At 45.5% G+C, this 24,786-nt stretch overlaps 1 protein-coding gene across 3 annotated transcripts in view; it reads left to right on the forward strand.

Moving 5' to 3' along the window:
* NHSL1 (NHS like 1) overlaps nucleotides 1-24,786 on the forward strand; it is a 68,258-nt gene that overhangs the window by 2,519 nt on the left and 40,953 nt on the right. Inside the window, exon 1 of one of the 3 annotated variants that reach the window (XM_085857274.1) lies at nucleotides 5,219-5,274. The exons of the other annotated variants lie outside the window; for them this stretch is intronic. Coding sequence (XP_085713400.1) covers nucleotides 5,223-5,274 — 52 coding nt within the window. The 5' untranslated portion in view covers nucleotides 5,219-5,222. Of the gene's footprint in view, nucleotides 1-5,218; nucleotides 5,275-24,786 lie in introns of those variants that run through there. 3 annotated transcript variants of the gene reach the window in all.

Below are 24,786 nucleotides of genomic sequence, written 5' to 3' on the forward strand. Positions count from 1 at the left end.
TCTTCGGAGAATCCTTGGCTTTCGCTTGTCAGACTTTGTGTCCAATGAGCGGTTGTTGAGAGAAACTCAAATGAGATTTGTTACCTGCATGGTCTGTGAGCGTCAGCTGCGGCTGTATGGACATGTGGCTCGTTTTCCTCACGCTGATCCTGCTCACCAGATTCTCTCAGTGAGGGAGTCTCGTGAGTGGAGGAGGCCAATGGTCCGACCACGTGCCTCATTGTCGCAGCAGGTTGATCAGCATCTCAAGGAGATGGGGATGTGCCATGTATCTGCCTGGGGGATGGCCAGACGGAGACCCTTGGAGCACCGGTGGAAAGTGAATGCAGCGACATGCTGCTCTGTCGCATGCTCCCATACCTGACCTGTCCAGACCCCACACATCCTACCCACATCCTTCCCATTCACCCCCACACATCCCACCCATTCACCCCCGCACATCCCACCCATTCACCCCCACACATCCCACCCATTCACCCCCACACATCCCACCCATTCACCCCACACATCCCACCCATTCACCCCCACACATCCCACCCATTCACCCCCACACATCCCACCCATTCACCCCCACACATCCCACCCATTCACCCCACACATCCCACCCATTCACCCCCACACATCCCACCCATTCACCCCCACACATCCCACCCATTCACCCCCACACATCCCACCCATTCACCCCCACACATCCCACCCATTCACCCCCACACATCCCACCCATTCACCCCCACACATCCCACCCATTCACCCCCACACATCCCACCCATTCACCCCACACATCCCACCCATTCACCCCCACACATCCCACCCATTCACCCCCACACATCCCACCCATTCACCCCCACACATCCCACCCATTCACCCCCACACATCCCACCCATTCACCCCCACACATCCCACCCATTCACCCCCACACATCCCACCCATTCACCCCCACACATCCCACCCATTCACCCCCACACATCCCACCCATTCACCCCACACATCCCACCCATTCACCCCCACACATCCCACCCATTCACCCCCACACATCCCACCCATTCACCCCCACACATCCCACCCATTCACCCCCACACATCCCACCCATTCACCCCCACACATCCCACCCATTCACCCCCACACATCCCACCCATTCACCCCCACACATCCCACCCATTCACCCCCACACATCCCACCCATTCACCCCCACACATCCCACCCATTCACCCCCACACATCCCACCCATTCACCCCCACACATCCCACCCATTCACCCCCACACGTCCCACCCATTCACCCCCACACGTCCCACCCATTCACCCCCACACGTCCCACCCATTCACCCCCACACGTCCCACCCATTCACCCCCACACGTCCCTCCCATTCACCCCACACGTCCCTCCCATTCACCCCACACGTCCCTCCCATTCACCCCACACGTCCCTCCCATTCACCCCACACGTCCCTCCCATTCACCCCACACGTCCCTCCCATTCACCCCACACGTCCCTCCCATTCACCCCACACGTCCCTCCCATTCACCCCACACGTCCCTCCCATTCACCCCACACGTCCCTCCCATTCACCCCACACGTCCCTCCCATTCACCCCACACGTCCCTCCCATTCACCCCACACGTCCCTCCCATTCACCCCACACGTCCCTCCCATTCACCCCCACACGTCCCTCCCATTCACCCCCACACGTCCCTCCCATTCACCCCCACACGTCCCTCCCATTCACCCCACACGTCCCTCCCATTCACTCCACACGTCCCTCCCATTCACCCCACACATCCCTCCCATTCACCCCACACATCTTTCCATTACATTATGACCCTAACAGCTCGATCATCTCTTCAAACATAATTTTTATTGTTTGCTGTAAATCTGAGTTCTGTTCCTTGTGTGTTTATTTTTTTTCATGGTTCGTCAAAAATGTACTTGCAATGTCCATGCCTGACAGGTTTTCTCCACGATTAACGTCATTGATACAACATAAGGTTGTACTTGGAATTAGGCTCCCATCACGTGGGACCCCTCACCATGAACCTAGACCCATCACATGGGGCTCTCATCCCTCACACTGACCCATTGCGTGGGACTCCTCACCCCTCACCCTGACCCATTGTATGGGACCCCTCACCCTGAACCCTAACCCATTGCATGAGACCCCTCACCCTGAACCCTAACCCATTGCGTGAGACCCTCACCCTGAACCCTAACCCATTACGTGGGACCCCTTATTACTTCGTTGAACCTTCTCCCTTTTGAGAGTTTGGTGCGAACCTGTGACTTGAAGTTGGAGGGAAGGTGTGTGTGTGTGTGTGTGTGTGTGTGTGTGTGTGTGTGTGTGTGTGTGTGTGTGTGTGTGTGTGTGTGTGTGTGTGTGTGTGTGTGTGTGTGTGTGAAACGTATCGGGTGTTTTTGTGTCCAGTTACATGTTGTAACAATACTCCTATTACACTGTTGTAGTACTTGAGGTGTTTTTCAATGTCATGTAATATTTTATGAAGTAGATTTTGAAACGAGAACTTGCTGGCAATGCCAACTGTACTCTGGATGGTGGTGGAGCCTGAGTGAGTGTGTGGATGGTGATGGAGCCCGAATGAGTGTGTGTGTGGATGGTGGTGGAGCCCGAATGAGTGTGTGTGTGGATGGTGGTGGAGCCCGAATGAGTGTGTGTGTGGATGGTGGTGGAGCCCGAATGAGTGTGTGTGTGGATGGTGGTGGAGCCTGAATGAGTGTGGATGGTGGTGGAGCCTGAATGAGTGTGGATGGTGGTAGAGCCTGAATGAGTGTGTGTGTGGATGGTGGTGGAGCCTGAATGAGTGTGAGTATGTGGATGGTGGTGCAGCCTGAGTGAGTGTGTGTGTGGATGGTGGTGGAGCCTGAGTGAGTGTGTGTGTGTGGATGGTGGTGGAGCCTGAGTGAGTGTGTGTGTGTAGATGGTGGTGGAGCCTGAGTGAGTGTGTGTGTGGATGGTGGTGGAGCCTGAGTGAGTGTGTGGATGGTGGTGGAGTCCATATTTGTTAGCATACTATTTTTGGGTGTGAGCAAATTGATGCCATGCAACTGATGTCCCAATTTAGTCTGTTGTAAATGGTAGGTGTGGTTCAGTAAGGATGAACCATGATTGAAATATAGGAGGGGGAGGTTAAGCAATTTAATTTCAGGTTAATTCTGTTTTTTTTTACTAAACGCACAAAACGCCTGATGTCATTATTTCTTCCAAATATAAACCAAACTGGCAGCAACCAAGTTGTTACATATTCCATTTATTCTCTTTCAAACAATTTTACACACTTGGACACTTTACTCGTGATGGTGGACACGTTTACTCGTGATGGTGGACACGTTTACTCGTGATGGTGGACACGTTTACTCGTGATGGTGGACACGTTTACTCGTAATAGTGGCAAATTGTTTTCAAGACATTTCACACACTTCGACAAATAAACTTGAATAATTGTAAGACCATCATGTGCTTTTGAAGGGTATCTCCCATAAAAGAAGCTGTGCATGTGTCCGGGTTCCACACCCATTGGTTGGACGGTTCATCTGATTCCACCCACAATTTCGACACTTCGGCTGCCATGTTGGTGATTACTGGGTTGCGAAGTCAAAGACGTCATTCACAATCTCCATGCCCTCCCTATAAGTTTTCCATTCAGTGTAAAATGACAAAAGCGACAGTTAAAAGGAGTTTGAGCCGATTGGCATCATGGGCCTTGTGAAGATAGGCAGCGTTCTGTTGTTTATACACCGCACAAATAATTATGTGAGTATATGGAATTCTCCCAAGCAGCACTCTTACCGCAGAGGTTACAGAGGTCCTTGTTATTATTTCCAACTATTTTTCTCTTAAAATTGAGAGTTGGACAGGTGACCATGAGTAGTTTCTGTTGAATCGGTGATAGCATGATAGTGGAGCTGAAAGCGTTAAATATTCCGCTGTTTCGATGTGAGAATGCCCAATTGATTTTATGAGCAGGAGGAGGGTGGGGGGTGGAGTATAGAGATGGGACAGGATTGGAAGGGGAAGGTTGAGGCTTTGTGGGGAGGGGTGTTTGAGAACCTTTGGTGGGGGGTTGAGGAGTTGTGGATTGAGGTTATGTTTGATCATGTTCTTCCTTCCAATTTCCCATCTCCGTTGTATCCTTGTCATGGAGGTGATTATAAACAGTGTGGATGTTTTTTGAGGTTCTAAGAAGATTTTATTAATGTAGAGCTTTGTGTGATACAATTTACCTGGTTTGTTTTAAAAGCACCTGCTCACATGAACACAATGTGGAAAATGCGAGAACATATATATATATATATATATATATATATATATATATATATATATATATATATATATATATATATATATATATATATACATACTGTATTTGAGAGGGGAGACAATCTGGTTATTTTGATCCTTGGTGGTTTTATATGTTAGTGGTTTGTAACCACTTGGTGGTGGTTTCTAATCACTTTAAGAGTGATTCTTTTTTTATTTTTTGGAGCCAAAATAACAGGCTGGTTGCTGTAAGTTAGGCAAATGCCTCACGCCCAGGAGAGACACCAAACTGAGATCCGAGAGGGACAGATTTGTGAGAAAATTGTGGGTTTTGTGGTAAAAGCACCAAATTTGACATCGATCATGGTTGATATGTACTAAATGATTTCAGATCTGGGGCCAAGCTGAATATTTCCCCTGAGGCCTGTAATTGGGAAAATCCAAGATGGCTGCCCCACATTTTGAAAAATCGAACAAGTCCAACATATTCGGCAATATATCACACATAACCATGAATGAAGTATCCTTTCCAATGTTTTCAGACACACACACACACACACACACACACACACACACACACACACGCAGCCTTGAGGCTGCTGGTTGCATCATTGGTTTATAGATGCGATTATGCCGTTGATGCAGTGCCCCTATTACCAGTACACTGGTGCTCATTTCGCCGACCTTGGAAGGATGACAGGCTGAGTTAACCCCACCTAGTGTTAATTCAGTGGCCGACAGGGCTCAAACTGAGGACCCGAGGATCTCAATCCAGTCATCCTAACCACTAAGCTAACACCAGGCTTGTTTTCACACATAAAGTATCCAATGCTGTCATTTTTACTCAAAAAAAATATACCTTGGGGGATGATTTTGTGCTTTTTCTAGTCTTTTATTGGTGTAATTATTTATTTTGTCCCAAAATATCTCGTTTTTTTTTCTTTTTTAGATAGATGAGCAGATGCAACCATTTGTCAGCAAAGAAGAGATGTAAGCTTGTTCACGGTGAGAGTGTGCATTCATCTACATCAACACCTGATGCTATTGATGAGACCCTATGTGCTCTGTGCCAAGAATATTCTAATACACCACTTCAGTGTCTGGTATATTCAAAATGAACGAATGTTGGAACTGGTTACGAGAGGCTGGGTGACAATTTGACAAATTTCCGTGATCTTGACGAGAAGCCAGTACCAATAGATGAATGCCGGCTTGATGAAGGTGATGGGTACGCAGCCACCCGGTCGAGACATCTTGCTCGATGGCATGCATCATTTCGCTTGAAGTATTCTCTACCAGTCGACTGGCAGGACTACAAGGAGCTTCTACATCTATAAGTGAGGCAGGAAGAGGCCCGACAGGTAACACGTTCAGACAGACCTCCCCATAGTCAAATAGGTTTCTTTTGTGACAAGCCTGGAACAGTGTCTAGCCCTCTCCATGAAGCTATGACAAAGAAACTAATTTAGCTCTGGTGACCTAGTGGCACAGGAGGCCGAAAATTATTCTCCGTGCCTTGTAAAGTAATACAATGCCAGCAGCCGGATGATTGTGGATGCAAAGGAGATGAACTTCGATGGATGTTTTCCCATGGCATGACTTTGGTAGAACTTGTAGGTTACATACAAGACATAAAATTGACAGATAAGACGGTTGCTCCAATTTTTTAAGCTGGCTGATCTTGTACAATTGTACACTAACCTATCGAGAGAGTTAGGGATAGATGTATGCAGTCAAAATTCACTTCACAGATTTGAGGACTCCTTCACACTGGGATTCTCACTCGTTCCTTCAGGCGAAATATCCAGCTCGGCGCTACATCTTAAATCAATTAGTACATATGAACCATGATCTATATCAAGTTTGGTTCTTTCACCACAAAACGCACAATTCATCGAAATTTTCTCGCACATCTACCCCACTACATCCATTCGAGTTGAGCACGGCTTACCTGTACAGCAATATTGAATCTATGTTCCTCTTGCACACCCTTCGCACACAGCGCGGTTACCTTATTCGATGATGTGAGCGATAAGCAAGAGCTCTCTAATGCGTTTCTATTTGCCGGCCTTCCTTCCTTCTCAACGTTCCATTCCTCTTTTCTACCTTTACTTAATGTTTCACTTTTGCACTTCTTATGATCGTAGGCGGAGTAAGGGTGCAGTGTTTTTCGGGTATACACTGTTTTTGCCAAGCCAGGATTTGTTGTTTGTTTGCGTGATAGAGTTTGACCGTGCCGTTTCACCATGTCGTGAGTCTCTCTGGCTCTGGAGGCCTGTCTTTGTCTTCTTGCCAATTCAGTTCCCTGTGAGTGGAATTGTGCCATGATATTGGATGTAATATGTGAACAACTCTTTGAAGATTTGTTGACTGTTTCCATCCAGATCTTCAGTTTCCTGGATGTGGTTGGAGAATCACCGAAAGTGGAAGGAGGTTGTTTTCACCCCTGTTCATCTGTCTGTTTATCTGTGTTTGTGTGGAGGATAACTCAAAAGGTTTTGCACAGATTCCGATGAAACTTGGTAGACATGTTGGGTGTGTGACGAGGATGAATTGATCAATGTTGGTGAAGATCTGAATCCAGATCCAGATACAGGGCTTTTTATTTTTAAAGTAATTCTTCACCATTGAGAGATGGGCGCTAAAAACGATACGTATTTCAAAAATTTCTTGGGCCTGAAATGTTCCTGTTTGGCAAAAACGCAGGGAGGCCCATCGCGGTGCGTTGTGGGTGGAGAATGGTCATAGTTGGCATGAAGATAACAGATTGTTGAATTGGTCGTGGTGAAAGATCTGACATTGGTAGTCAGTGGCTCCTGTGAGAATACGATTCCTGATATCCAAAATTCACCCTGGATCATGTTATGCTTTGGGCCTGTGCTCCAGTTTTGAGGTCATAACTTGTGCTTTACCTCGAAGCATGGATTCCTGCCTGATTACCCCGCGGATGTTGAGGCCATGTTGCAAATTGCTCGTCTGTGGTCTTGTAGCTGCATGTTTCTGAGACACTGCCGAGTCTCAATCCCCCTTCTTCCACCCTGGGATTCTCAATCACTTGTTCCTCCTTCACACTGGGATTCCCCCTCCCCCTTTGTGTTTTCTGTATCTGTGCATTCGTCGGGTACGATGTAGTACTGAGAATTCAAGGCCTTTGCATCGTTTGTGTTTCGCCTAGGAATAGGACTTCTGGCATATATTAAGTGTATGTGATATTGTAATGTTGTATGTTTTGACCCAGCTGTGGATGGGCTGAAGTCATTTTAGCCTAGTTGATGTGAGATTGCCTTGTCCTGTGTCCTCTGAGTCTGTGCGAGAGGGAGACACTTTGGGTGTCCCCTAAATCGGAGCGGATGGCTTGCATGTCTCAGCTTGCAGCTCACAACATGAACCACAGTACGTCCTCCCTCTTACACACCGCGGGGGTGAGGTGAAGGGTTGGGTTTGGGTTGGGGTGGGGGTGAGAAAGATAAGGAGGAGGAGGATGAGTGTAGGGAGAAGAAAAAGCTCCAGTCCTCCGATGTTCATTGTATCGTGTATGGACATTCCAGCATGGCTGACCTTGAGTGGCAGCGAGCAAGACCACAAGAGGTTTGCAGGAACAAAGGGCACTAGGAAGAATGAGAAATGGGATGGAGAGTGGGAGGAAGACCCCAGGGGGGTAAACCAGCTCGGTATATACACAAACTTTCCATTTCAGGTTCTGATACAAAGATACAGTGCAGATATAACAGTAGGAATAGAATCATGGTTGTCCAAAACTATTGACAAGTAGACAGTTCAAAGAACACCTGACTCCACGCAGTCTTGAGGAAAAGTACATGGGGTCTTTTCAACTGTTGCTTTGCATTTTGCAGCAAGCAAACGGTGATAGACGCTGCCATGTTTGTCTGCATGGAGAATCTCACACTTACTCTGTCCTCAGGTCTAGTCATGAAACGTCGTCATTGTTTTTCCAAGTGCGGTGCGAGTACTGCTAAACAAGGTTCTCGAAAGTGTGAAGAAAAGGTGATTTGTGTTCTGCAGTGTTCAAGTCGCGATAATTCAATTGAAATAAAATAAAGATTGCAAAGGTTGCAGAAAAAATAATCTTTGCTTACCACCGTTGAGACGCTATCTTTTACACCACCTTATTTAACACGTTGCATTAGTTCACCGTGCCTGTTGTTTGTGTCCTTTTATGATGACCCTAAAAAGTTTCCTGCTGGAATGATTTTCAATTTTCTTTTGCTGCCAGACAGGCAGACAGATTTTTTTTTTTTTAAATTACCTTGCTCCTCCGTGTGTACACACAATCGGGACGAGATTCCGTACCGTTTGCCAAATTTTGAGCCAAAATAGTGATATACTGTAGGTTCATGTTCTACAGTGTTCAAAATATAACATTCAATTGAAATGAAGTAGTTCCTCCATCACAGATTTAGGTCTGCAGACAGACAGACAGAATCCCTGCTTTTCACTTTGCGCGCGTTCGGTCATAATATGTGTCTTCCCCACTCAACTCTATAACATCGAATGCCGCAATATATCGAACGACCTTCGTGGTGGAGTGTTTATCACTCGAGAGAGAGAGATCTCCTAGGAACCAGAGAAGCGGAACGAGAAACGGACTGCAAGATGTTATGGTGCAGAGATGAAAGTGCTCCTTGTAGGTTGGTTTTACAGATCCCATGAAGACAGGGGTTGAAGGCCTCGTTCAGCTGGAGAGATCATTGCACTTGAGACTGAGCACGAGCAATAATGTAATGATTGGTGATGACTTCAATTTCCCTGGCTGGGACTGGAGAAACATGGAAGTGAGAGGTTGCCGATATCCTGCTCTGCATTCCGGACTGGGCACACTCCCAGATCATCATGGTCTCGTACAACTGGTCGAAGAGCCAATGAGATGGGAGAACATGCTGGATCTGGTTCTGAAAACAGAGCCAAATAGCACCCAAATACAAGAGGACCTCCACAAATTGGCTGCACGGACTGTTTCCTGGATAATGGAACTGAACACCTAAAACTACCAAGTTATCACAATTACCAGAAACTGATCCAGGTATATAACACCAGTATACCCTGAACGGTACTGTATTGGAATCGGTGACTTCTTTACAAGTATCTTGGAATTACCATCAGTTCTGACCTAAAATGGAACAACCGCATCAAAATGTATGTCAGAAAGCTAACAACACCTTCACTTTCCTGAGATGGAACTTGGGCATCAACTTTATGTACTTGAAGGCAGGTATGCAAAGTCCTCGTCAGACACCTGGTTAAAAAAAAAAATTGAGTTTCCATGTGGGACCCTTACATGAAGAAATGCACACACCGACTCGAAATGGTACAAAGACGAGCAGCTGGCGCACACTAAATCGGTACCATAACGCCTCTACCGTGTCAGCAATGCTCGAACGACGTGGCTGGACATCTCTTCAGCAACTAAGAGAAACCCTGAGGTTGGTGATGATGGAAAGATGCAAAACAACCTCGTGATCTTTGACAGGAAACCATGCATCACTCCTGTATGAAGACCAACAAGGCATTTACATGCACATGGTGATCAGATTCCACAATTGAGGATCGATTATCATAAGCATTCTTTCCTCCCCAGGACGGTGAAGGCATGGAATGGCCTACCCCTTGAAGTGATGACAGCACCGTCCATCAAAGCCTTTCATCTGTATTTGACGAGAGGCCATAACTAAGTTCCACGTCCCTTGCACTTTGCTCTTGTGGCTCAAGCATGTGCGCAACAAAACAAGTTCTGCAAGCTGAAGATGAAGGCCTTTTAGATGGATAAAACTTCAGGTGTGCCAAGGAAAGACTTTGCCCCTTGGAGGATACCAGTCGATGGCTAGCTTTGGATGCCGACTTGGATATGGTTGGCTCAGAAACAGTTACGGGTTGACGGTGAGGCCCGAAGGTTTGCGTGACAACTTCAAGAGTTTTATTAAGGAAGTCGATGACAGGGTTTGCCAGATGGTCTTGTCTTTTCAGAGACAGAATTGGAGTGAAATAATAATTTGAACTCGAAGACCACTCGTTGGAGCACATCCCTCCGCCATGCAATGCCCGATCCCACGAGAACATATCTGGCCCAATCGATACATTTTTGAAATGATTCTTTATTGATAGATGAGGCCAAAAATTATATATAGCACAATATCTCAAAAAGTTGTGGACGGATTCAGATGAAGCTTGGTGGACGTGTTGTGTGTGTGTGTGACAATGAAGAATTGATTCAATTTTGGTGAAGATCCGGATCTGGTTACAAGAATTATTCAATTCTTAAAGTGATTCTTCATCATTGAGGGAAAGGGCCAAAAACGATATAGTACTGTGTAGCATGATATTTCAAAAAAATGTGTCGGGCCCGATATGTTCTCATGGATCGGGCGTTGCGTGGCGGAGGTGTGCGCTCTACCGAGTGGCCTTCTAGTTTTGTAAGTAGAATGCCATGCCGCAGAAGGACTGATTAAGCTTCCCCGTATACCTATACATGGTGTGCGTTTAAAACATGGGAATTCTAACGGATTTTTTTTGTAGTTAATTATCTGAATCAACTCAGGAGGTCATGACTATCATTTTGATACATCACATTCCACATCAAAATGCTCCAGTAGAACTCCACAAAAAACATGCCACACACACACGCATCCACGCGCAACTCATCCATTTATGGTCGAGTCTTGAAGGGTCTGCAGGGTCTTTGTGGTACTTTGGGTCCTCGAGGACTTTTGGGTCTTCATGTTCTTTGGCATCCTTGGGGTCTTTTGGGTCTACTGGGTCTTCTGGGTTTTTTGAGTCTTTAACACCATTTTGGGGTCCCAAGAAAGGGCAACGCAGCGGTTGTCCTGATGAAAGGGCAGGTGTTACAGCGACTCTGGGAACACTTGAACGTTCTTGGTGGGAGTTCAAAGGATGATGATCCATTGACCAGAGACCAGAGAGTTTTACACATTGCTGTCCCGCTTGAACGACATGAGAGAAGGTTGTGGGAAAAATCGACGCGGTTTCAGGATCAGTCTGTAAAACCTTGAAGTTCCTCTGGATGATGATCTTGAGTCGATGGTTGATCAATATGAACGAGATGCTTCCTTCAGTTCCTTTTTTTTTCTCAAAGTTGTGAAGCCGTCTGTCTGTGGGTGTTGCGGACGTGCTCCAACGCAGCGATCACTGTGGACGTGGGAAAGCCACGCTTTGTGAAGAACTGAATGTCTAAATTATTGACTCTAAACAATGGTTTCTTACCCTTCATTCTCCAACACAATAGGTGTGATCTGAAAGGCTTTTCATCGTTGGTTTATTGTGAACAACCTTTACGCTTCAACACAATGTAAATGATAATACACATTCATTTTAACTCTTACAAGCTATTCAGGTTGAACCAGATATTCCACCTCCATACCACTGGGTGACCAATACATCATGAGTGTTACGTAAGTGACTTGTCTGTGTTTTGTACATTTATGAGTGTAGATTGAGAAGCGAGGAAGAACTCTGTTTGAATCCAACTGGTTTTTGTTTTTCTTCTTGTTTTGCACTGTTTGTGATGAAATAAGATTCTAGGAAATACAATGTTGGGTAACCTGTTATGCTTGCACTCTCACGGAGTGCTTTGTCTTTGTGATTCACCTGTTATTTGAGAAAGCTTCTGGATGATCCGAAATGGTCTCACGAAAAGCATTCGATGAAGCGGGACGGCAAAAGGCTGTTTGGTCCGTTTCGCTCCCATCATCATTGTCGCTCTCATCGTGCCCAGGAGGTTGGAGAGTTTTAAAATATACATTTCTGGACAAATGAAGTGGTGAAATAACGTGGGAATGAAGAGCTGAGCATTACTATATGGTGTACCTACCTGAACGGTGCACACCTGCATAGCAATCTACATAAAGAACACACATATTGACCTCCTGATTATTATTATTATTATTATTATTATTATTATTATTATTAATGTTAATCAAAACCACCGCCTGTCATGTTTTGATTGTACAACGCATCCCAAATGGTTCACTTGAACACCAATACAGTCGAGTCATTGTAGGACGGGAGGGCGTGTGCCCCCGTGTAGTCTCATCTTCGGTACAACAACCGGTCGAGACTCCATGACCTGGACAGCCTGTATGCTTGGGGTGATTGTCCTGTTTAAATGGAAATCTTCGCCGCAGTCTACGGTCTTTTGCAATCTGACGCAGGTTCTCCTCAAGGATTTGCCTGTATTTGGCTCCATTCATTGCTCCCTCTATCCGAACAAGTCTCCCAGTCCCTGCCACTGAAAAGCATCCCCATAGCACGATGCTGCCACCACCATGCTTCACGGCAGGGATGGTGTTCGATGTGTAATGAACTGTGCTCGGTTTCTGCCAGACATAGCACTTTGCATTGAGACCAAAGTGTTCTATTTTTGTCTCGTCAGACCACAGAATTGTTTGCCTCATGATCTCAGGGTCTTTCATGTGTATTTTTGAAAACTCCAGGTGTGCTGTCATGTGCCTTTTTCTCAGGAGTGTCTTCCGTCTGGTCGCTCTCCCACAAAGCCGAGATTTGTGAAGTGCTGCAGAAATTGTTGCCCTCCTGACAGGTTCTCCCATCTCAACCAAAGAACTCTGTAGTTCTGTCAGAGTGGTCATTTGGTTTTTTGTCACCTCCCTGACCAATATTCTCCGTGTCTGGTTGCTCAATTTGGTCAGATGGCCAGCTCCAGGAAGAGTTTAGGTCATTCCATATTGTTTCCATTTCCGAATGATGGAGCTCACTGTGCTCTTGGGAACTTTCAACATTCTAGAAATTGTTTTTTACCCTTCCCCAGATCTATGCCTCCTCACAATTCTGTCTGAGAGTTCCACGGACAGTTCCTCGGACTTCATGGTGGAGTTTCTGCTGTGACATGCATTGTCAACTGTGGAACCTCATGTAGAAAGGTGTGTTTGTTTCTCAATCATGTCCAATCAATTGAATTGGCCACACGTGGACTCCAAGATGTGGAGACTTCTCAAGGATGATATAAGGAAATTGGATGCACCTTCAGGAGCTCAGTTTGGAGTGTCATAACAAAGGGGTTGAAGACTTGTTGATGTAAGACATTTCAGATTTTCATTTTTTTCAATTAATTCATAAAAAAATTTCTAAAAACATGTTTTCACTTTGTTATTATGGGATGTTTTGTGTAGATTGGTGATAAGAGTATAATTAAATTCAAGCTGAAACACAACAGGATGTGAAAAAAGTTGAGGGGTGTGAACACTTTTTTGAAAAGCACCGTCGGTATCAGAAACAGCACTGGCTGAGCACAGAGCCCCGCGGCACTCCACTGTGAACCTCGGGCCAGAGGATTCGTTGGAATCGAGGGCCTGCAAACTCCATGTTTTGTGATAAGGTGTCATATGCAGAGTGTGGTCAATGTTCACCCTCCACCGGCAGATCGGAATACCAGGAATAGGACCTGGATGTTCCTGTGTAAACACCGTGGAATAATGATTTGCAAGGCATTTGGACTTCTCCATGTCTGTCAGGAGTGAGGTTCCTCCGTCGTTGAGTGTACCGAACCTCTTTCATGAGCGGTATGTTCTGCGGACGTAGGCGTAGAGTTTCTTTCGGGCTTTAACAGCCTGTTCCATTAGGTAGGTGTCGTGCTGTTTCTGTGCCTCCCAAAGGCTTGCCTTGAAAGCCTATTGTGCAGCCTTGAAGACTGGATAGTCTTCCGAGTTTTGAGTGAGTTGATAACGCCGCCATTTATTCTACTTTGCGGTAAGCTGCTTCAGCAGGACCCTTGACATCCACGGTGAACTGGGACCTATCCGTTTGTCATGGCATAATGGGGCATATGTTGTGATCGGGTGATTGATGCGCTTGTTTACCTGTGCCCATGACACCTCCTCCATTGTGTCTCATTCGCCGAGGTCCCAAATAGTCCCTGCTGCATCTCTGCCAGCACGTGACAATGTGGTCTGCCCTTCAAATATTCGTGTGGCTGCTGGATTGGGGTCTGGGGCGGCACCTTCTATATAACCTGGGTCCATATTAGCACGAAATAGTCACTATTCTCCATTGGTGGCAGACTTGGGTACATATCCACTTCACAATTGTCTTTGTTGAAAATAAGTCAAGGAGAGATGGCATGTTCCAAACCACATATCTAGTTGGCTCCCCCAACATGCTGGTGGAGTAGCTCCTCCATGTCCAGATTTAACAATCGACTGGAGAAAGCGCTCTGGGAGGTTCCCAATTGATGTTGGTGGTCGGGGGGGGGGGGGGAGGGTGGAGGGGTGGCACTGAAGTCTCCCATCAGCAGCAAGTAATGGTCAGTGGCAACGTGGCTCAACAGCTTCCTCTCAAGGTTGTAGTCCTGCTCAACTGAGTTGCTTGGTGGCCTGTACACAAGGCCTGTACACAAGGCCTGTACACAAGGCCAAAACAAGCACCAATCAGGTCATAGATATAACGGATATTGAACACACCGTGTAACGAGGTGTGTACTTGTTATCAGATGATGGATATAACGGATATTGAACGCACCGTGTAACGAGGTGTGTATTTTTATCAGATAATGGATATTGAACACACAGTGTAACGAGGTGTGTACTTATCAGATGATGGATATTGTACACACTGTGTAACGAGGTGTGTACTTCTTATCAGATGATGGATATAATGGATATTGTACACACTGTGTAACGAGGTGTGTACTTCTTATCAGATGATGGATATAATGGATATTGAACACACTGTGTAACGAGGTGTGTACCTGTTATCAGATGATGGATATAACGTATATTGAACACACTGTGTAATGAGGTGTGTGCTTGTTATCAGATGATGGATATAACGGATATTGAACACACCGTGTAAGGAGGTGTGTATTTTTATCAGATGATGGATATAACGGATATTGAACACACCGTGTAACGAGGTGTGTACTTGTTATCAGATGATGGATAGAATGAATATTGAACACACCGTGTAACGAGGTGTGTACTTGTTATCAGATGATGGATATAATGGATATTGAACACACCGTGTAACGAGGTGTGTACTTGTTATCAGATGATGGATATAATGGATATTGAACACACCGTGTAACAAGGTGTGTACTTGTTATCAGATGATGGATATTGAACACACCGTGTAACGAGGTGTGTACTTGTTATCAGATGATGGATATAACGGATATTGAACACACCGTGTAACGAGGTGTGTACTTATCGGATGATATTTCTGCGGGTGTCCTCTTGCAATATTGGTTTTCTCCTTTTCCCCATTTTTGTTCCCTCCTCACATCTCTCACCCTCAAAACGACTACATCCCCCATTCCACTTGTTGTTTCATTCCCTCTCCAAATCCCTTCATCAGCACTCCCTCCTTTGCTTGTCTCTGCCCTCCCCCTGTCATTCAACGTTTTTTTTCCGCTATTTTTTGCAGTTCTTTCCTTGTTTTTAACCCCCTCCCCAATTTTTCCCTGTCCTCCACGACCCCGACTTTGTGTTGAAGCAGAATGGTCGGAAGCCATGAAGCCTGAACAAATAGTTAGCAACACAAACACGGCTTCCCCTGCTTCCTTCCCATGCGTGTTTGTGGCCCAGCCGCACTCTCCGTGCCCATCTGATGTTTTCCACCGAAACACAAATTCATCAAGGTGTCCTTTTTAGGGCCGGGATGAGAAACGACCATTTCCTTGTCGAGTAAGATGGAAATCACAGTGGCGTTGAGCAGGGCCTTTTGGAGACTGTTGTTCTGAAATTTGGTCCTTTCTGCACAATCTCTTTCACTGACGTCATGTAATTAATAATTCTCAGCGTTCCATGAATATGGACATCTTCAAGGCAAACATCTTTAGGTGTTCATGTGGACTGTTGTGCTGCGTGGGGATGTAATGCAACGGTAAAAAGTAAGACATTCGAGTTTTAAAAACACATGATCACTTATTACTTTGATCCGAAAAGTCATCTCATCAATCACTGGGCAGGCAGGATGACCTAGACATACGTACATCGCAGGCAGTTTGAGACATCGACGTCCCTCAGACGGACGTTAAACTCGATGCCTCATTTGCCAGCATTAATTGCTGGACTGTGAAAGATCCAACGGTGCCCTTCCTTAAGAGTAGCTGATTATCGCTGGCACCCTGAACAAATGACCAACTCCTTCCTGGACAGTGGGTATCAAGTGGTCCGATCATCTTGAAGGCAACTTGACACCTGGTGACACCGCTCGCTATCCTTGTGTTGTTGCTGTCAGGGCAGCACCTGCTACACTACAAGCAGGTTGACCACATGGTTCACATGCTTCATTCATGTCAATGGCCTTCTTCCAAAGTGTAACCAACATGCCGGATACAGTGCACCTGCTTTTTCACTTCTATCCCACGAACCTTACTGGGGTGTTTACATGGGCCAGTTGGTTCCAGTTACCTTGGAAACAGCGTATGCATCCTCGTACATTGAACGTTGTTATGATTTCGAAAAAATGGTTTCGATGCCAATATGTCGAGCACAATGTGTTTTGGAAGAGCCGATGAGCAGATTGATCAAAGGAAATGTTATAAACACGATGGTCACCAATTTTAGAAACGGCACACATTGGTGTGATTCGGTTGTTGTTCTTAAAATAATTTCATAACTGCAACGTTGTTTTGATTTTTCAAAATTACTATTAAAATACATATCGTCCTCCGCTTCTACGTGATCTGAATTTCCTGAGGCTTGACCAAGATATGTAGTCATCGGTCTCGTCATGCTGCGTGACTGTTTTTGTTTAGATCATTTGGAAAATGGAGAGGTTTTCAATTCACGACCCAAGAACCGCAAAGTTCAGGACAAGAAAGGGAAGAAAATGCTGGTAACGGGTCATTGGGAGCAAAGAAATCCCGACCTTCCTGTACGTAGTCCAGCGAATCTATTTCCTCCTGAATCCAAATTTTGGAACTTGCAAGACTGAATTCCTGGAAAATGGAGCGTTCTGGGCCAAAGTAATATCTGAGTTTGTCAAATTGAACGAACGACCAGTTATAACCTCTCCTGTCATCTGGCACATCAAAATAAATCTCTCTCCGAAGGAAAATTGACAAAGTGTTGCTTTGCTACTTGAATGGACTCTCTCTTGTCCACAATGATCTGAAAGAAAGAAAAAGCAAGTTCTTCAACTTGTCAAAGAATGACAACTGAGCCGTGTAGCTCTCAGCTACTGTTCCAAGATGTGGAGACAAGTGTCAGGATAGAAATGCATGACCGTTTGACTGTTCAACTTGGAGTGGATGAGTCTGTGGACCTTGGAGACCTTACACAACTTTGTGCCATACGTTTTGAGCAGTTTTAAGTGAAAGAGAAACCGAGAAGATGACGGACTTCAGATGTTCTCGAGAACTTTCTTGAAGACTATGAACAATTTTTAACTGAATCGGGATCAAGTTAGATCATGAATCGTTGATCTTCGACGAGCAGACATCAGGGGTTTATATAAGGAAAACAGATACAGGTCGAAGCCATTCAGCCCATCATGCCTGCACCACAGCAACACCACTCTCATTTATCAACACGAGATCCAAAGAAGAAAATGCAAAATTTATTATTATTTTTTTTAAAGTGTTTTTGTGTCTTTTGTATTTATTTATTTATTTGTCTTTAGTTTTTGTAGTTTTTTTTTTTTTTTTTCTTCCCCTCAAGAGAGGGGGCAAGGGCTTGATTAAGAACACATCAACCACGCAACTCCCCTTGACTAGACCCCCACCAACAGCACTCGGTACACTGCACACAATCACCCATCAATGCTCAAACTACCGAAAAGTCCTGTCAACATCCCCGTACCCCTCTACCACCATAACTACCAGGTACCTATCTAATTCTAATTTAAACTTATCTACTGTTTCTGCTGCCACTACCTTTCCAGGGAGACCATTCCATACATTTACTACTCTCTGAGTGAAAGTCCCCTCTCTTACTACCGTCTTAACTCTCCTCTTCTTTACTCTCAGGCTACGGCCCCTGGTCCTATTGTTGCGGGGCCGGGTATCGGCTGCGAACACGACCACTAGATGGAGCAGCAGAGTCGGCTCTACCGATCACCCGGAATTTTACATCGTACCTTTTCGGAAAACTCCGAAAAGTAAAGGTTCCTTATTGGACCGAAGTTCGCCAATAGGTCGACCACGTGGGGTAGGGTCGATTGCCAATTTCAATTTACCTAAATACCCACGTCATCCAACTACCGGGGAAATTCACCCTCGACGATGCTCGTACGGAACGAGCCGCTAGCGTACTCGAACCATGTGCGACCCGAGCGGACGGTCGCCGAGCTTTCGTCGGTCCAACTGTCCCCTTTATAGCGGCAACAGCCTGGCTACTTCTCCAACACGCACCGTTTTAACCCAATAAAGGAGACAAAAACGAACCGATACATTTAACACATGGGGTTTATTTATAATAGAGCAGGGGGGGGGGCACGCAGGAAGCAGAGTTATCCGAATATAAGAGGCACGTATGTACAGCAAAGCACTTATACAATTTCCTACTTAACTGACTGGTGCCACACACACCCCCACACACACACACACACACACACACACACACACACACACACACACACACACACACACACACACACACACACACACAAAATAATCGGACCCAAAGCGCTCTTTATTGAGGCCTCCAGCTTGGATGGAAAGCGAGCTGAAGACCAGATTCTGCCTCAGACCTGTCCACCTCGTGTGGTATTCGCGCGAATTCGAACCGGGCACCAGCGAGAGGCGAGCCGAATCCAGCGGCAGGGACGCGGCGTGCAACCCTCGCAACCCCCGCGGCTCTCGTGGGGAATCGTGTCTCAAGCTCTCAAGCTCTGGATCATCAGGAGAAGGAAGACGACGTACGCCTCGGGCCGAACATGCCGCACCCTTGTTCACCCGGTCTCCGGGGGGGGGAGGGGGAGCGCCTCCGCCCCTCCCGCTCTCCCTACTGGACGGTTTTGGCGCACAGAACTGCTCGTCACCCTCTCATTGGTCAAAATGAGTGGCAGGTCCGTCGATTGGCCTGGGGGCGTGGTGACGTCACACAACACCTTTCCTCCTGTCGCGGGATCTGATTTGCTGAGCGGTGGTCACCCCACCCGGACCACGCTGATTGGTTGAGGGCCGCCACGAGGCCCCTCCTTGAACTCTGCCTTCTTCCAAAGGACGGCCCCTCCAGCAGGAAGTTGAGCAGCATGGTTCTGCATGGGCTCCACCTACGTACGTGCTGACACGCACATAGGCGATGGCGTCAGCCAGAGCGAGGTGAAGGTGATGCTGGCGTTGATGGTGGTGTAAAAATAAAAGAAAACCCTGACTATCAAAGTAACTCACAGCGCAAGTACATTTATTCACCCATTAGACAAGGGGAAGGGAGCTATCTATCCACATTCACTTATCGAAATAACTGAGCTATAGGACCTGAATGTTGTGTGCTCATGGATTCCAGATTCGCAACACTATCACTGTTTACTCTGTTGAATAATTTATCTTCACTTATTTTATCTATACCTTTCATTATCTTGAACATCTCCTCGTAACCGCCTCCTTTCTAGTGAATAAAGCCCTGTCTCCTTCAGCCGCTCCTCATAGCTGAGTCCAGCTAGACTCGGAATCAATCGAGTAACCCTGTGCTGAACCCTCTCGATGACATCTATGTCCTTCCTGAGTTGTGGTGACCAAAACTGTACACAATATTCTCGATGTGGCCCTTACTTAACTCCTATACAATGTTAACACCACCTCTTGATTTATAAACGACCCCCCTCAGCATAAAACCTAAAACCACATAAATGCTTTACCAATGGATGCCTGTCACTGTGCTGCCTGCTTACCTCCCGTATCCATTACCACCCCCAGATCCTTCTCCTGTGTGACACGTTCCAAAATTACCCCTTACATCCTGTAATCTCTATTTTCCTTGTTCTTTCCCATCCCCAACACCTTACACTTGCTCAGGTTAAATTACATCTGCCAATCTTTTGCCCAATCTATACAAGTATCAATACTTTCCTGAATCTGATCACCACCCCCTCTCCTCTCTAAATGCTCTTCCAAAGAAGCATCTTGGTCAGACCACCTCCACCACATCATATAACAGCGGAGCCTTTGTTCAAAAATGCAAATATAATGCTAGAATTAAATACAGTATAGTACAATACAGTGCCTAAAGAAAGACTACATCCCCAATCAACATTTTCACCTATTGTTGCCTTCTCGCCTGGAATTAATTTGCACTAAACAAGACTTTTTTTTCCACCTATATTTACACATCGTAACGTACAATGTCCAAGTGAGAAACAAATTCTATAAATGTCAGAAATTAATTAAAAATACAAAACAAGAATATCTTGGTTGGATGCATCCACCTCTCCCCCCCCTTATAATAGCAATTGTAAATTAACTCAGGTGTAACCAATCACCTTCAAATTCACACACCAAGTCAATTGGCTTCCACCTGCATTAACTTGTAGTGATTCTGATTATTTCAGAATAAAATCAGCTGTTCCTCGAGGTTTCTTCTGCTGGGTGGTACATTTCACAGCAAAGACTCAACCATGAGACCCAAGGAGCTTTGAAAAGACCTCTGGGATATAGTTGTTGGAAAAGCACAGATTAGGGGATGGGTATCAAAATATTTTAAAGGCCTTGAATATATCCTATCTTGGATTGGAATGTCCTTGAATATCCCTTGAAGCACAGTCAAGATGATCATAAAGAAGTAGAAGGTGTATGTCACCACCAAGACCCTGGCGAGATCAGGCCATCCCTCCAAACTGGATGACCAACAAGGAGGAGACTGATCAGAGAGGCCAGCAAGAGGCCAATGGGAACTTTGAAAGAGCTACAGGCCTTTATGGCAAAGACTGGTCACTGTGTGCAGGTGACAATGATATCCCAAGCACTCCACAAGTCCAGCCTGCACGGTAGGGTGTCAAGAAGAAAGCCATTACTCAAAAAAGCCCACCTTGAGTCCCGTTCGAGGTATGCAAAAAAACACTCCAGAGATTCTGAAACCACGTGGCAAAAAGTTTTGTGGTCAGATGAAACCAAGATGGAAGATTTTGGCCTAAATGCAAAACGTTACTTTTGACACAAATTCAACACAGCACATCACCCAGAGAACACCATCCCTATTGTGAAGCATGGTGGTGGCAGCATCATGTTATGGGGATGTTTCTCATCAGCAGGGACTGGGGCACTTGTCAGGACAGAAGGTAAAATGGATGGAACAAAATGCAGAAAAATCCTGGAGGAAAACCTGTTGCGCCCTCTGCAAGAAAGCTGAAATTGGGACGGAAGTTCACCTTTCAGCATGACAACGATCCGAAGCACACATCCAAAGCTCCATTGGAGTGGCTAGGGAACAAAAAGATAAATGTCCTTGAGTGGCCCAGTCAGAGCTCCGACCTAAATCCAATCAAAGATTTCTGGCAATTCTTGAAGATTGCTGTCCATCAACGCTCCCCACGCAACTTCACTGAGCTTGAACAGTTTTGTACAGAATAATGGGCAAATATTGCCCAATCAAGGTGTGCAAACAGATTCACAGTTGTAATTGATGTCAAAGGTGCTTCCACCAAGTATTAACTCAGGGGGGTGGACACTTATCCACCCAAGATATTCTAATTTTGTATTTTTAATTAATTTTCTGAAAGTTGTAGATTTGTTTTTCACTTGGAAGTTATGGGTTACGATGTGTAAATAAAGGGGGGAAAAGTCTGATTTAATGTAATTTAATTCCAGGCTATAAGGCAACAAAAGGTGAAAATTTGAAAGGGGGTGTAGACTTTCTACCGGGACTGTGTACTTGGTACGAGTACAGTATCATCATTTCCCTTGGAATTGATGAAAGTGAAACCTGTGTTTGTTTTTGTTGTTTCAGTTGCCCTTGGTGGTGTCAGCATTATGATGGCGTAGTACTAACCGGTGTCAATTTTAGAGTTAAATACCAAATGATTGCATTTTTAATCATGGTGGAATTATTTGTCTTCAAATGCCACCACGGCAGCTTTGGAGCCCAAATAGTTTGGAAAATGCTGGGATGAGACATTTTTGATTCACCAAGGGTGTGTTGCATTGTGTTGTTCCCATAATTATTGTCGTGAGCGGATTAGCAACGTGTTGAGTAATTTTGTGCACGCACCAACACCCAGCACAATCCATTAAATGACCATAACGTTTCAGGTCGTGGCGAGGAGACCAAACGGCAGATACAACTGCACCTGTGATTCCACCGCCGTGCTCCCTGTGATTGTCCTGCCGTGCTCGAGTTGTACTTCTGAGCCTCGAGCTGCAGCAGAGCCAAGTGGTTCATCATGTTTGTCATTTAATTCAGTCGCTGACAAGTCGAAGCTTGCTTTCGGAAACTTTCTGACTTTGTCATCCTGGCCCAGAAAAGCCTTTCGATGTGCAATCCAGGTTCATGTTCGTTTGTCATTCGAGGATTCTTTGTCCCCCATTTGGGTGGATCTGCTCGATCACTGTTGATGGTTCTTTGATCTCTTGAGTCCAAACACGGTGTCGTGGACTTGTTAAGGGAGATGGAATGATCGTTAACGATGTGAAATTTGAATTGGGTTAAAGGAACATTGAGCACGTGCAATCTACTTTATAAGATTCTTCTTCCACTCTTTGATCATTTTACATTTTACCTTCTGGTTTAATAAATGTTTTCAAGCAGTCCCCATTGAGGATGCTCGAACACTGATCTCTTCCATAACATCCTTTTCTTTATCCACAGGGTATGAAAGTGTGGTTTTATTTTTATTACTCGCAAAGGTACCCGGTGTTGTTGGGTCACTCCTCCGACAACCCAACCCCCTGCCTCCGACACCCCAACCCCCTGCCTCCGACACCCCAAACCCCTGCCTCCGACACCCCAAACCCCTGCCTCCGACACCCCAACCCCCTGCCTCCGACACCCCAACCCCCTGCCTCCGACACCCCACCCCCCTGCCTCCGACACCCCCACCCCCTGCCTCCGTCACCCCCACCCCCTGCCTCCGACACCCCAACCCCCTGCCTCCGACACCCCAACCCCCTGCCTCCGACACCCCAACCCCCTGCCTCCTTCACCCAACCCCTCCTTCCAGACTCCCACCCCACCCTTTCCCCTTCCTCCTCTCACCAAAACCTTTTCCCTCCTTCGGTGCATCGTAGTAAAAATTGTGATCCTGTAAAGTTGTGTCATGATTAACCTTGCGAGCTCAGAGTAGCAGCATCACAGACAAATAAACAGTCTCGTTCACTTATATAGAAGATAACATTGCTCCAACTTCCTAATTTGAAAGCTATAGCAATGGGAAAAGAGATGTATACCTCGATTTGAAGGCATGAAGATCAAGCATTTGATGATACGAGTGAGGAAAGTGAAACAACAAATTTTGAGTCCTTCATCACACAGAAACTGTTGCGGCCTTTTCCCAGGAAAGGCATATTTGAGCAGGCCGAAACAAGTGGTGGCGTTAAGACCCCTGCGATGTGAAAGCGGACTGACCAAGATGGTGCGCCACCATCTTGGTAAGGTTTTTTTGGGGGGATTTTTACATGATGAACACTCCGTAAAATATCTTTAAAATGAGTGTTTTAATCAACACAAACACCCAATTTTAATTTGTACACTTCCTTAGAGTTCCCTGAGTATGCATGCACAGTTTCAGGCAGCTTGGTTTCATGGTTTTGGAGTTATGGAGGAGACACACACACTGACACACTGACATACTGACACACTGACACACACACACCAACTCACACAATGATACACTGACACACTGACACACTGACACACACACACACACACACACACGCGCACACTGACACACACACGCACACATACACACTGATGCACACACTGACACACATGCATTTATTATGATAGATTCCTATTGATAGCCTTTTGTGGTGTTCAATAAGACTCCCCCCTTAGTTCTGCTCCACTGACTTACTTGTGAAATTTCGTTTCTGAAAACCCCATTAGTTTAAATGGTTACCATTGCCAAAGGTTTAGTAAGCTCATTCACATGATTAAATGATGTCATTCTGCCCGAACGCATTTTTCTTCTTCATCTTGCATTGTCCTTTGTGTATGCCACAGTCATGTTCATTCAAGAAAAAAAACATTCCACTCTTTGTCCAAGCACTTTAATATTACTTTAAAAACTAAAACACTACCCATGAATCACAGAGGATAACTTTTACATAACACGACCCATTAATCACAGAGGATAACTTTTACATCATACGACCCATTAATCAGAGGATAACTTTTACATAACACGACCCATTAATCACATGATAACTTTTACATAACACGACCCATTAATCACAGAGGATAACTTTTACATAACACGACCCATTAATCAGAGGATAACTTTTACATAACACGACCCATTAATCACATGATAACTTTTACATAACACGACCCATTAATCAGAGGATAACTTTTACATAACACGACCCATTAATCACATGATAACTTTTACATAACACGACCTATTAATCACAGAGGAGAACTTTTACATAACGCGATC

The sequence above is a fragment of the Eptatretus burgeri genome, chromosome 15 (assembly GCF_056783735.1).
Source record: "Eptatretus burgeri isolate ZD-2024b chromosome 15, Ebu_testis_v1, whole genome shotgun sequence".
NCBI classification, from domain to species: Eukaryota; Metazoa; Chordata; class Myxini; order Myxiniformes; family Myxinidae; genus Eptatretus; species Eptatretus burgeri.